This window comes from Haliotis asinina, chromosome 2 (assembly GCF_037392515.1).
Source record: "Haliotis asinina isolate JCU_RB_2024 chromosome 2, JCU_Hal_asi_v2, whole genome shotgun sequence".
Taxonomy (NCBI): Eukaryota; Metazoa; Mollusca; class Gastropoda; order Lepetellida; family Haliotidae; genus Haliotis; species Haliotis asinina.
Genome location: NC_090281.1, coordinates 23433340 through 23445490, shown reverse-complemented (window position 1 = coordinate 23445490; position 12151 = coordinate 23433340). Strand labels below are relative to the sequence as shown.

At 41.3% G+C, this 12151-nt stretch overlaps 1 protein-coding gene across 1 annotated transcript in view; it reads left to right on the top strand.

The window, feature by feature from the left end:
* Positions 1 to 3998: 3998 nt before the first annotated feature.
* LOC137273415 (protein lev-9-like) overlaps positions 3999 to 12151 on the top strand; it is a 61968-nt gene continuing 53815 nt past the window's right edge. Inside the window, exon 1 of the mRNA XM_067806097.1 lies at positions 3999 to 4148. Coding sequence (XP_067662198.1) covers positions 4079 to 4148 — 70 coding nt within the window. The 5' untranslated portion in view covers positions 3999 to 4078. The remainder of the gene's footprint in view (positions 4149 to 12151) is intronic.

Here is a 12151-nt window from a genome sequence, read left to right as displayed (position 1 = left end):
CTCCAGAAGCTAAACCCATAATGCCGTGTACAAACCTAAACTACAGTGAGTGAGTATGGTTTTACGCCGCCTTTAACAATGCCTCAGCAATATCAGGACAAATCAAGATGACACCACGATATTGTTCAAAGCGGTGTTAAAATATAACCCAGTCACTTGATTATCACACGATGTAATAAATCCGTGTGTGCGTGAGTGCGTGCGTGCGTGCGTGCGTGTGCGTGTGTTGGGGGTGGGGTGGGGGTAGGGTAGGTCTTCGGCATGACGAGCGAACGCTTTAACCACTAGGCTACCTATTTGAATTGTCAGTGACAGTAATGATCGAGATGGTCACACGGATTATGACAACATTGGCGGTGAATTATCCCATGACATTCCTCAGAATGGAACAGTTACTCTCGACAAGTAGCCTGCTGGATATACTGGCACCATGACCCTATATATAGCCCAGGCGGTGGGGTAGCCTAGTGGTTAAAGTGTTCGCTGGTCTCGCAAAACGCCCGGGTTCTTTTCCCCACACTGGTGCGTGTGAAGCCCATTTCTGGAGTCCCTGGCTGTTACTTTGCTGGAATGTTGCTAAAACTGGCGTAAAACTTAATTCACTCACTTACTAGTAGCATAACTGATGTTTGGACGGCGAGGTAGCCAGGTGGTGGAAACGGTAGCTCGTCACGCTGAAGTCCCCGGTTCCATTTTGTGTCCAAAGTGTGAAGCCATTGGTGTTCCCAGTCGCGATGTTGCTGGATAGTGCTGAATATAAAGTAAGTAATACTTTCTAACTAACTGACGCTCAATAACGAGATATGTTCTGTGTTCCCCGCAGTCATATCCAAACTTGATGTTCCTGTCCCATGTTGTTTGTGTGGACAGTAGGTAGCTGTAGTAGTGTAGGTCATACAGCAACTCGCGTATACTTAAACACATACAGAAACTAAATTAAACGAACTGTAAAAGACTCCTTGACTATATTTTGTCTTCTGTGCCTCTGAAACACAATTAATTTAGCTGTGAATCTCTTAAAAAAGTCCCCTTTTTATTCTGCTGAATAATCATTTTATTAATTTATGGATAAGGTCGTGAAACATAAACGATTACCCATAAAACAACCATTTCTAAATCTCACCAGACATCAAACAGGCACGTCACGACCGACTTGACGGAATATTAACAATGCATGCTACAGTTTGTGTAAAAAGATAAAGTTTTGGTGTCAATAACAATTTCTTTGCGTGAATATTTCTTTTCCACGGCATGAGTTTTTATCGTTAGCTTTATTGTCTTATGACAATCTTTATTTCATTTTGATCAATTCCAATATTAACTCTGTCGGTGGAGAAAAAGGGTCCACACGTTGATATTTCAACATCAGCTTAATGACTGTTTACAACATCCCTCATTCCGTCAAATTAAATATTTAATCAGTCAGTCAAACTACAAAGAAAATAGATTTCCCCGTAGGCTTCTTCGAAGACTGTGAAATTAAGAGTGAAGAACTTTAATTTGACTTCATCGCTTGTCCCATTTCCTTAGAAGTTACCTTAAAACAAAATCGAAGAAATAAGGTTTCATTTCTCGAAGCGAATGACGAATACATTATTGATAGCCCTGAGCGAAAGAATTCCTCGGTCAATTGAAAAGGATACACGCATTTTTTCAACGTGTTGAAACAAACGTTCAAACACAGAGCCAGTTCCACGCACATAGCAGCTAAGAGCTCACAACGTCCGTCTTGACAACGGCGTTATTTAACTGACCATGATTCAAAATGAATAGGAATATTAAACGATAAGTGAGAGAGTGAGTGGGTATAGTTTTACGACGTGTTTAACATTATTCCAGCAATATCACGGCGGGGAACACCAGAAATGAACTTCACACACTGCATCCATGTGGGGTATCAAACCTGGGTCTTCCATGTGACGAGCGAACGCTTTACCCACTTGCCTACCCCACCGTCCCTAAATAATAAGTATTTGTGAAGGTTATGTAAAGGTTTAAAGTGTGAGAACAACAAAAACGGCACCACAAATTTACAATAAGGGATGGGGTGTGGGGGGGACATCTTATTTTATTGAGCACAGAATGCCAGCATGGAAACAACGCGTTGACTTTCGCCACACTGAACAATTCATACCAATATATGTTTACGGTCCGGATTTTAAGCACTGTCGACGAAACCACGAAGGGATTAAGGGGAGATTATCCGCTCAGTCGTGTAAGTCAACATAGTGACGTTAATCAACCGGGTTATATGGTAATATCTGAGGCAGGAGTATCACAAAATCCTAGTGCGCATGGCCAGACAGAACACGTGCATGAGAATTTACGAGAGCTCGCTGAGGACGTATCTAGGTTTATGTTAAACATGACCTTAATCTAAGGAAATGTTCTCATAACAGTACCATAAAATACATATTGATATTGGAACGAAGTCCCACAGGACACAATCTTCAAGCGATCATATCTGTACATCATCTGTATACTGAGTATATTTTTTCTGTGATGTACAACATCGTGATTCAGGTTGGCCACGATGATAAACTGCTCGAATATGAAAATGTCAGCGAAGGCTTCGTCTTTCACGGGAGGTAGAATGCTGATATTGATTTGACACATGTTACTAAATTTTCTTTTCAGGCATGGAGTCATTCAAGATTCGCATCGGTGTATCGGAAAGGATTACATCTCTGTAAGCGACCTAACGGTGAAAGGAACTCAGTGAACGAATAATCGAAATCGGAATTTTATGCCCCGGTAAGCTTTGTTGAATTTCTCAAGGAATTCGTGAAACGTGAAAGGGGCATATCTGTCAAAGACGTCGTCCTAATTACTCCGGACGATGGAGTGAGATCATCTGCCATGAGTATTCGGATCTAAGACGCCTTTAGTTTAGTTGTTATCGTGTAAAATTCAGATTTTCAAGATTTGATCTTCACTGCATTAATCATTCATAGACGATGGAGATATCAGAGATTCGTTATGACGGTCAGATGCGCCCGAGATCTCGTTACTCCTGACGAGAGTTGTCTTGTCGGGATGAGAACAATGGGGCCGCGGCATGATTGACTTGGGAAAATTAATCTTACTAGGGAATATGGAAAACGTATCGAATATTTCAAATAACGGACATGTGATGGAACAATTCCCGGCATAGTAAACATTTTGAATTTCCTTCGCGTCACATTGATGTGCCATTTTGATGCCAGAGAATTGTTTGAAACTCTCTCCCAAACGCCGGAATAGGCATGTCGGGTTGGTGTTTAACTGTAATAGAGTGGCTTTGCTGATGGTGTCTGGGTTTGGTCAATACTGACTTTAGAATGGATTTTCACGCGGAATAAAAGATTGCTTCAACTTGCGAAAATATCAGGAAAAAGCTAATTATCACGATTCTCGGAAGTTTTTGGGGATAAATGTAAACTGTACCGACTCGATAAAACTGATGGTGTATTCATACGGAGATGTTTTCGTGGCAACAAATGGCAAGCATCACGCTTTGGCCGATAAAAGCATATGATTTCAGCTGAAGCCAGGATTAGTCGGTCATAAAATCGCTTGTGACTGCGGGATTACGTTTTTGTAGCGGCTTATATAGTTCGCTTATATGACGGCAGTTATGGAAATTTGACAAAAGTTTGCTCTGCACACGCGACCGTTTTAGAATCATGCTATCTCTCGGCTGACGACGATTCGCTGAACCAACCTAGCGACTGTGAAAATATAATCAGTGACTCATCAAATCCAGATTAGACTTACACTGACCGGAACAACCCACGTATCGATACTGACCAAAACAAAGCGACTGTATCGAATTATCGACTTTCATATCAAAGCTCTGAACACGGGACTTTTTCATTGCGGGGCAGCTATATATTCACGTGCAGTGCTAGCACCAACGTCAAAACAATCGCACGCGGCTCGGGGCTAGAAATGTGATACACTCTCACTTGGAAAAACGGAGGCCGACAGAAGTCGATGTTGAGCTAATTGGAGAGGGTTTGATAAGGCACGGGGATCTAACGCTGTGACGAAAGGGGGATACCAGATCGCTACGCCGACATCGACAACAGTTGCCACAATGGGCAGGCAGTGGATCTCGCTAAGCGTGTTGTTCATAGCGTGTACATTTCAACTGGCTGATGTAGCAGGTGGGTGCTGTGCTTTTTGTGATCAATGTCGAGTGTGTGTACATTGCGTCTTATTGCCGTCAATCAAATATATGTAATAACATGAGTAGTCTTCCTCAGGACACATGTGACTCCCATATGTACATTTCATATTGATTACTCTATCTGCATCGATAGATCTTCTATTTGTGATGAGAATTGTGATTTCATTTATTTACATAATAGTAATGTTTCCGCGCGTTTATTTGATAGTTTTGATCATCACCAAACCGTTTGTTGAAAACACAGACAACTTTTTCAGTATAAATTAAGTTTGATCAAGTCTATTTCACCGCCAAATGCACATGAAGAGTAAATACTTAAGGTGTAAAACAGTCTGCTGAAATGTTGTAGAAAGTAGAATGGAAGACATCGATTTGCTTTCATGAATAAAAAATATTAACAGGACGTGAAGTACGAGGTACAAGTTAAACAGTTTGCCCTCGAGCGGTGACCAGGTGCACAGGTAATTTGGTTCAGTTGGTTTGATAGACAATAATTCTAACAACATTGATAGGTTAAACGAAGCCAGATATTATTGGAGCTCGCCCAAGCGTCATGTTTACTTAACAGTAAAGAAAGCTTTGTAAGTGTAGCATCTCAGCCACAGTGATGAGTTTCGTAATGGAATGAACTTGTTAACGAACTCCAGGTGAACTGTTTTTAAAGGTATTTCAGTCCAGGTGAATCGTTGTACATTTCGGTTTTTCAGTTCGACCACCTGTGTTATTTATATTTGAAAATGGCACCGAGAGACGATAGGGACTCGTGTTTTTGTAACGACGTGTGGTCCTCAGAAAATGTCGGTGTGATTAGAGGGGAGGCCTGTTATTGATGGTTTGGAATCGGAGTTCTCGCTGGTGGGATATCGCGTGGCAAGTTCCGTGTGTGTTATCTATCAGCATGTAATCAAGCTATTTTTACGTACATAGACGAATACATGCATGTTGTGTTCGTTCACTGATCTGGGTCCAGACGTCAGTAGACGTCATCCCACTTGACACACATCCAGTGTGGACCTCAGTTCATGCTATCTAGGTTCATTCATTACGTGCACTGCATCATCAGCAATAGTGGTGATAATCGTAGAAATAATCCTGATGATGATGATGCTGGTGATGATGATGACGACATAATGATATATCACTGAGGATCCGTTGGTTGCTTTTCGTAAGAGGAGACAGGATCATGTGGCCAGGCTCGCTGTGGCACGGTTCCCAGTTGCATAGATGGATACTCATGCTGTTGATCACTGGATTATCTCGTACAGACACGATTATTTACAGAATACCCCCATACAGCTGTGTATTGCTGAGTGTGGCAAAACAAAAAAATAAAAGAAAGAAGAAGAAAAAAAAAGAAAATAAAAAAAAGACAGAAACTATAACCATGGAAACAATGACCTAGTCGTGACATCATCATTCTGGACAATTTATTCTTTTGACTCGCCCTTCGCATGTAAGTTCTATGGGTGAATGAATTGTGTTTGACACTGTTTTGAATGACTTTTTTTTGGTTATATAACGGCCTCTTCTTATACATAGAGATCCTGAAGTGACTCAGTTCCTAGACTTTTAAAACTTTTTAGAAACCTACGGGGATTGTACCGCCAAACCTAAAAGTATTACATCGAACGCAAGCAGTAAATATGAATCCAAACAATAACTGATTTGTTATTAATATGAGAACAGCGTTCAGTAGGACTCTGGTGTTACTGACATCTAAACTACACCGACCTTCCATTTATAAGCTCAGAAAATGTCCTTGCTCTCTGCTTTCATCTGTTGAAGAATTGTCAACACGGGGAGGAGGTCCATCTGTCATGGGAAGCATTTTAACTCAGCACCGGGAGCTTACGCTTTCAAGCAGGATTGAGTTGCGTTCAGCTATAATACGCTCTGTAAATCCCAGTATGATTACGTGCCTCGTGAATAGATTCATAACGGGATTAAAACGAGACACTGAGAACGTTGAAACATTAGGCCACACGTAACTACACAAGTAATAAAATCCCTTGACGATATCATTTCCATGTAACTCCGTATCACCAGTACGGTACATTGCATTTGACATGCCTAATGGGGATTTTACACCGGGAAAAGGAGAATTTATTAAAGTAGCGGAAAACGCCTGCGATATATGGAGATATGATTTTATCAAGAACATGGCGGTGTGTTGGTTAAGTAGAGGAGCCGTTCTATATCCAACAAAGTTAAAAAGTCGAACCTCTGGTGGAAATGGGTCAGTGGGATTGTTTAATGGTTAAAGCGTGATTATGACGCTGAAGACCTTGGTTCGATTCCCCACTTGGGTGCAACGTGTGAAGCCCATTTCTGGTGTCTCCCGCGGTGTTATTGCAGGAATCTTGCTAAAACTGTCGTAGAACCCAACTCACTCACTCACTCTGTAGTAACATTACTGATGTAGGGGTGGTGGGATTGTCAGGGTGCTGAAATGTTAGCCCGTGTCCCCCGCAGTGTTATCGCTGGACTGTTGTTACAGCGGAGTACAACCATACTCACTCACTCACTCACCAACCCTGTATAAATATTATTACAACACCCGGTGTTCTGTGTAGATGTGATCATGGTGTGCGATATACATATGCGGATTAATACCAACTTCACTCGGAGAAACGGAAACTATGGCAACGCGGGTACGTTCTGCAGCTGCAACTGTTTCAGCACATCCGGGGTAGAATTGGTCTTCAGTAACCTATGTCTGTCGTAAGAGGCGACTAACGGGATCTGGTGTTCAGTCTTGGTTGATATCTGTCATGGTATCCCAATTGCGTAGATCGATGCTCATGTTGTTGATCACTGGATTGTCGGGTCCAGACTCGATTATTTACAGATAGCTGGAATATTGCTGAGTGCGGCGTAAATCCCAATTCATTCACTCACTTAGTACTGCTACGAATACTTTACATATGGTATGTTCCGCTAATATAGATGATTCATATATCGATATGATGGAGAGGAGTGTGTTAGGGGGTGGGGGTGTAGGGCGTGGCTTATGGTCAAATGTGATCGTACCTATCGCCCATGCTAAAAACACTCGACTAATAATATTTAACGTGATGTTAGTCCAAATTTCACCTAACCAGAACCAATTCAAGAATTTCGTTTATTGCATAGTTCGGTGGAACAATTTTCGGTAATAACAACGTTCGGTAGAACAATTGAAAGTTATTACAAAGTTCGAACAGAACAAACGCCAGTTATTACAAAGTGCGATAGAACAATTGCCAGTTATTATAAAGTTCGGTAGAGCACAATTGCCAGTTATTACAAAGTTCGATAGAACAATTGCCAGTAATTACGAAGTTCGGACAGAACACATTTCGGTAATTAAAAGTATGGTTAGAACAGTTATCTTTAGTAACGAAGTTGAACCATGATTACTACATGTCGGATACAGACCAAGTGGAGGAACGACTGCCTCTCCAACCACTACCACGACAACTACGCCACACCAACAGCATCGACGACAATCATTATCACTCGCCCTACGTCATTAGCGTCTAGGGGCTCTTATTCGGCAAATCAATATCGTACACACGTGTTGTATAACCCATCCTGACCGTCGCTGACCGACTAGATCACCCCAGCTTGACAGGCACCTGTCACCTGCGTTTATTACAAGAGCAAAAATTCCCCACACAATAGTTCCCAAATCAGTTTTCCCATTAGCAGAGTCTCCGAGGGAATTTTTCCACCCTCGAGAGTTCTCGATGCATAGGTTTTGTGAAGTCGTCGCACTCTGATGAAGGGGACAGACTTTCTCCGCCAAGAGGGAATGCTTTAAGAACTGTAGAAAATCTATTTTGATATCATTATTCACGAAGATTGCGTGACGAGAGGAGATTATTCCCATAAGATATGTAACATTGACTTCTTCGCTGACAGACAAAGTAAGGATGTTGTCTCACAATATGTGATGTTGTACGGTAATAGGTTGGTGGTTTTTGTGATTAGCGCAGAATACTGCGGAATGTCTCGCAGCCAAGGCCGCTGTGGGGATATGGTATTCATGGCTATTTCGGGAGTGGCTGAGAGTGTGACGCTTTCCAGATGTCATACAATGTCATTCATTTTGATTGATGAGGTACACTGTTGATAACAAGCTGTCTGTACCCCACGGCTGTTGGTGGCAACTGTTGTCTGTTGTAATGAAGTTGTTGATGATGACGTTGTTGGAAAAGGTAATGATGATGTTAATATTGGTGATGATGTTGATGATGAAGATGATAATGACGACGACGACGACGACGATGATGATGATAGGGGTGAGGCGATGATGATGACAAAAGTTTTGGTTACGATTAAGTTAAACGATTTGATGTTGACGATGTCGATTATGATGAGGATGGTTTTGATGATGGCGGTGAAGCTACTGCTGTTATATCCATTATAGATAATAACGTTGATGATTATTACAGGCTTGATGGTGGCGCTTTCAATGATGTTGCTAATATTTAGAACAATACAGAATATTCATTCCATAGAAATAATGTAATTAGTGCGTGGTTTCAGAAGACATTACTGTGAAAAGACATTATTCATAGAGAATGCAGATGGCAGAATAATGAATATTGTGGTACTAAAAGCAGTGATGGCCTTTTGTTGAGGATGTTGTTGGTGATGATGTCGAGACTGGTCATGGTGTCGATGCTAGTGGAGGGGACGATTATATTGTAGCTGCTTTGGACGACGATAACGAGGACGGCGGCCATGATGATGATGGTGATGATGATAATGATGATGATGATGATGATGATGATGATGATGTGTTCTTCATGGAAATGTAAACTGTATGAAAGTCCAGATATTGGGGGAAACGTCCAACTACTGTTTCATGAAGTTGTAAAATATATAATGTTTCTTTTCATGTGTTTCAGCAGGTTCTGTGTACTTCATATGCAGACACCATTTAACATGTCATCTAGAAAACTATTTGTAACAATAGTAAAGGTAGATGTCTGGATTGAAGAAATTAGGAGAATGTTAATACTGAAAATTGTCCTTTGAGTGAGGGTTTCAGTGAGTCAGTGAGTTTAGTTTTATGCAGCTTTTAGTAATATTACAGCAATATCACGGCACCACAAATTAGCTTCACACATTGTGCCCACGTGGGGAGTCGAACCCGGGTTTTCAGCGTGATGAGCGGACACTTTAACCAGTAGACTAATGATGACGGTAGTGTTGTTGATGATAGTGTGGATGATGCTGTTAATGAAGTTGAGGATGGTGTTAGTGTTGATGAATGTGATGATAATTGTGTTGGTGGTGTTCATAACGTTATTGTTGAAGATGTTGATGGTGATGTTGTGACTGGTATCAATTCTCCTGCCAGAAAATAAAACTGCTGTCAACCTGTCTTATCTCACTTTCGGCATTCATATTTCAGCAAAAACATATATTTAAAATTCATCAACCGTTATCAAATCCAGCAATAATTACACTTTTTTACAAGAACAATTATCTGTTTGCAGTTACGTTAAATTTTTAGGTCACACCAAGAACAGCTCTGCGAAAAGAAATTAATCAATGAACGATTTTGATTCAAAAACCTGTTCCACCGAATTATTGGTTTTGATGAAATCTCATCATCCACAACAATTCCATAATGTCACTTTCCACGTGAGCACGTGCGGCAAGGTGAACTACACGCATTTAAGGGCCCGATCGATGGAACTGTTATAACACTCCTTCGTGTCAACGTGACATGAAATTGACATGTGAAGACCGGCTGTCATAAAAGACCGACGGTAAGGTTATGTGAACGGTATCACTGATAAAGTTTCTCTTCACAATTAATTGAACTGATGCGGAATTGCAAAGTATCAATGCTCTAATTGAAATTGAAACAGTCGATATTTGTATGCCGCTACGATTTTTTCGTACATTTGATAAGACCAGCATCGATGGAAAGTTGGTATATCTATATACAGAACATCCAAATGTCAAACTATTATCGCAACAAATCGATCAGAAATTGTAGAACGAAACATAGTTTTATGATCATTGACTTGATTAAATTGTATTCCAAATAAAGCTTAACGTGTATGATTCAAGTGCGCCTGAAAGGGCGGTGGCCTCGTGGTTAAGGCGTTCACTCGTCACACCGAAGACCCGGGTTCGATTCCCCACATGGACACAATGCAGCATATTTCAGGTATTGAAAAGTTTGGAACATCGTTAAACCGCCTTAAAACTAGAAGCATTCACTGAAAGATGTCACGCACATGAATAGCAGTTCGTAATGTCCGGGTGGTATGTGTTAGTATGCGTCATATACATGTTGCCAGGTGATCACAAAGTGAGTGAATCTTGTTTTAAGTCTCTGTGGCGTCGCCCTGTCAAATGTTTTGTCTTTCCGTGATCTAGTGCATGGTAAAACATTCTGTATGATGTTGAGTGATGCCCCATGCCAAATGCGAGGTATTGAGTGATGCTCGGTGTTTACTGCGCTGCTGTTTTGTGTGTGTGATGGTTTTGACACATATACTGTATATACTGACACGGTATACTGTGCAGATGCGTGTTGTTTTCGACTACGTAGTGGTGTTTACTACCTAATGTTGTCTAGCGTAGACTGTGGTTTGACCAATGGGTGATATCTACTACATGCTATTGGCAGTTGAGTGATGTTTTCATCTGCGAAGTGGTATCTACTTTACCATATATTCTGCTACATAGTGATGTTGACTTTACAAATATTCTACTACATAGTGGTGTCGACTTTACGATATATTCTACTGCATAGTGGTGTCGACTTCACGACACATTCTACTGCGTAGTGAAGTCTACTTTACGGTTTATTCTACTGCGTAGTGGTGTCTCCTTTATGATATATTCTACTGCGTAGTGGTGTCTCCTTTATGATATATTCTACTGCGTAGTGGTGTCTCCTTTATGATATATTCTACTGCGTAGTGGTGTCTACTTTACAATGTGCATGTATTCTGCTGCGTAGATATTGAATCCCACGCGTACACGCATGCTGCGTTATCTTGAAACGTGTTTGGTATTTTATGTACAATGCAGAGTGTGTAGTCTTTATTAATGCTGCGCAAAGTTGCCAAATGTCAAACGCGAGGGAATACATGAAGCCGCTTGTGACGTGTGGCTGTAAGTTGTTCCCCTACACCACACACAACTCTCGGGAAATTGATATCTGTGTTGCCTCTGTGCCCTCTGACGTTAAGCATGTAAAGAGTGTTATTGGCACGTGCAGCACGAGCATTCAATCTCCTATCTACGTGACGCACGGGCTGCATGCGGGATGTGAAGCGTTCATTGCTATTTTCACTGTCTCAAAGGCGAATAGACAATCGCTCAGTAATATATTTCTTCTCGTGATAAAAGACCATTGAACAAACGTTACATTCCGACCATATAACTGCTGGGGTACGGAATGCGCGAAATGCAAATTTTTAAATGAAAACGGAAAAAATGAATGCGAAAATCGCCTTTGGTCACAATGCAATGCTTTGCAAATCCCCAGGAGGAACATGTTATTCTCGGGCGAATTAGATGTATCGGAGTCAACCATTGTTGATATGAAGATGACTGTTTTGAGAATGCGGCGATCTGTAAATAATCCTGCCTAGACCAAACAATCCAGTGATCACCAGCATGGACATCGACCCGCAATGCGCAATTGGGAACCGATGACGTGTCAACCAAGTCAGTGAACATGACCATCCGATCTCGTTAGCCGCCTCTTCCAATAACGCATAGTCGCCTTTTGTGGCAAGTTTGAGGTGCTGAAGACCTATTCTATTGAGGGTCTTCACGGGTCTAATTGTTGGTGTATGACGTGCATGTGCACAATTGTCCTTTTCACACATTTAAAAAAAGGCTTGAAACAAACGCTAACAACTGTTTGAGGTAAGATTATAGTCAAATTTAATGGTCTGCAGTGATTTACCGACCTTTCTGAAAAGTGTCAAAATCGAGAATGACACCCAGTGCACGTCT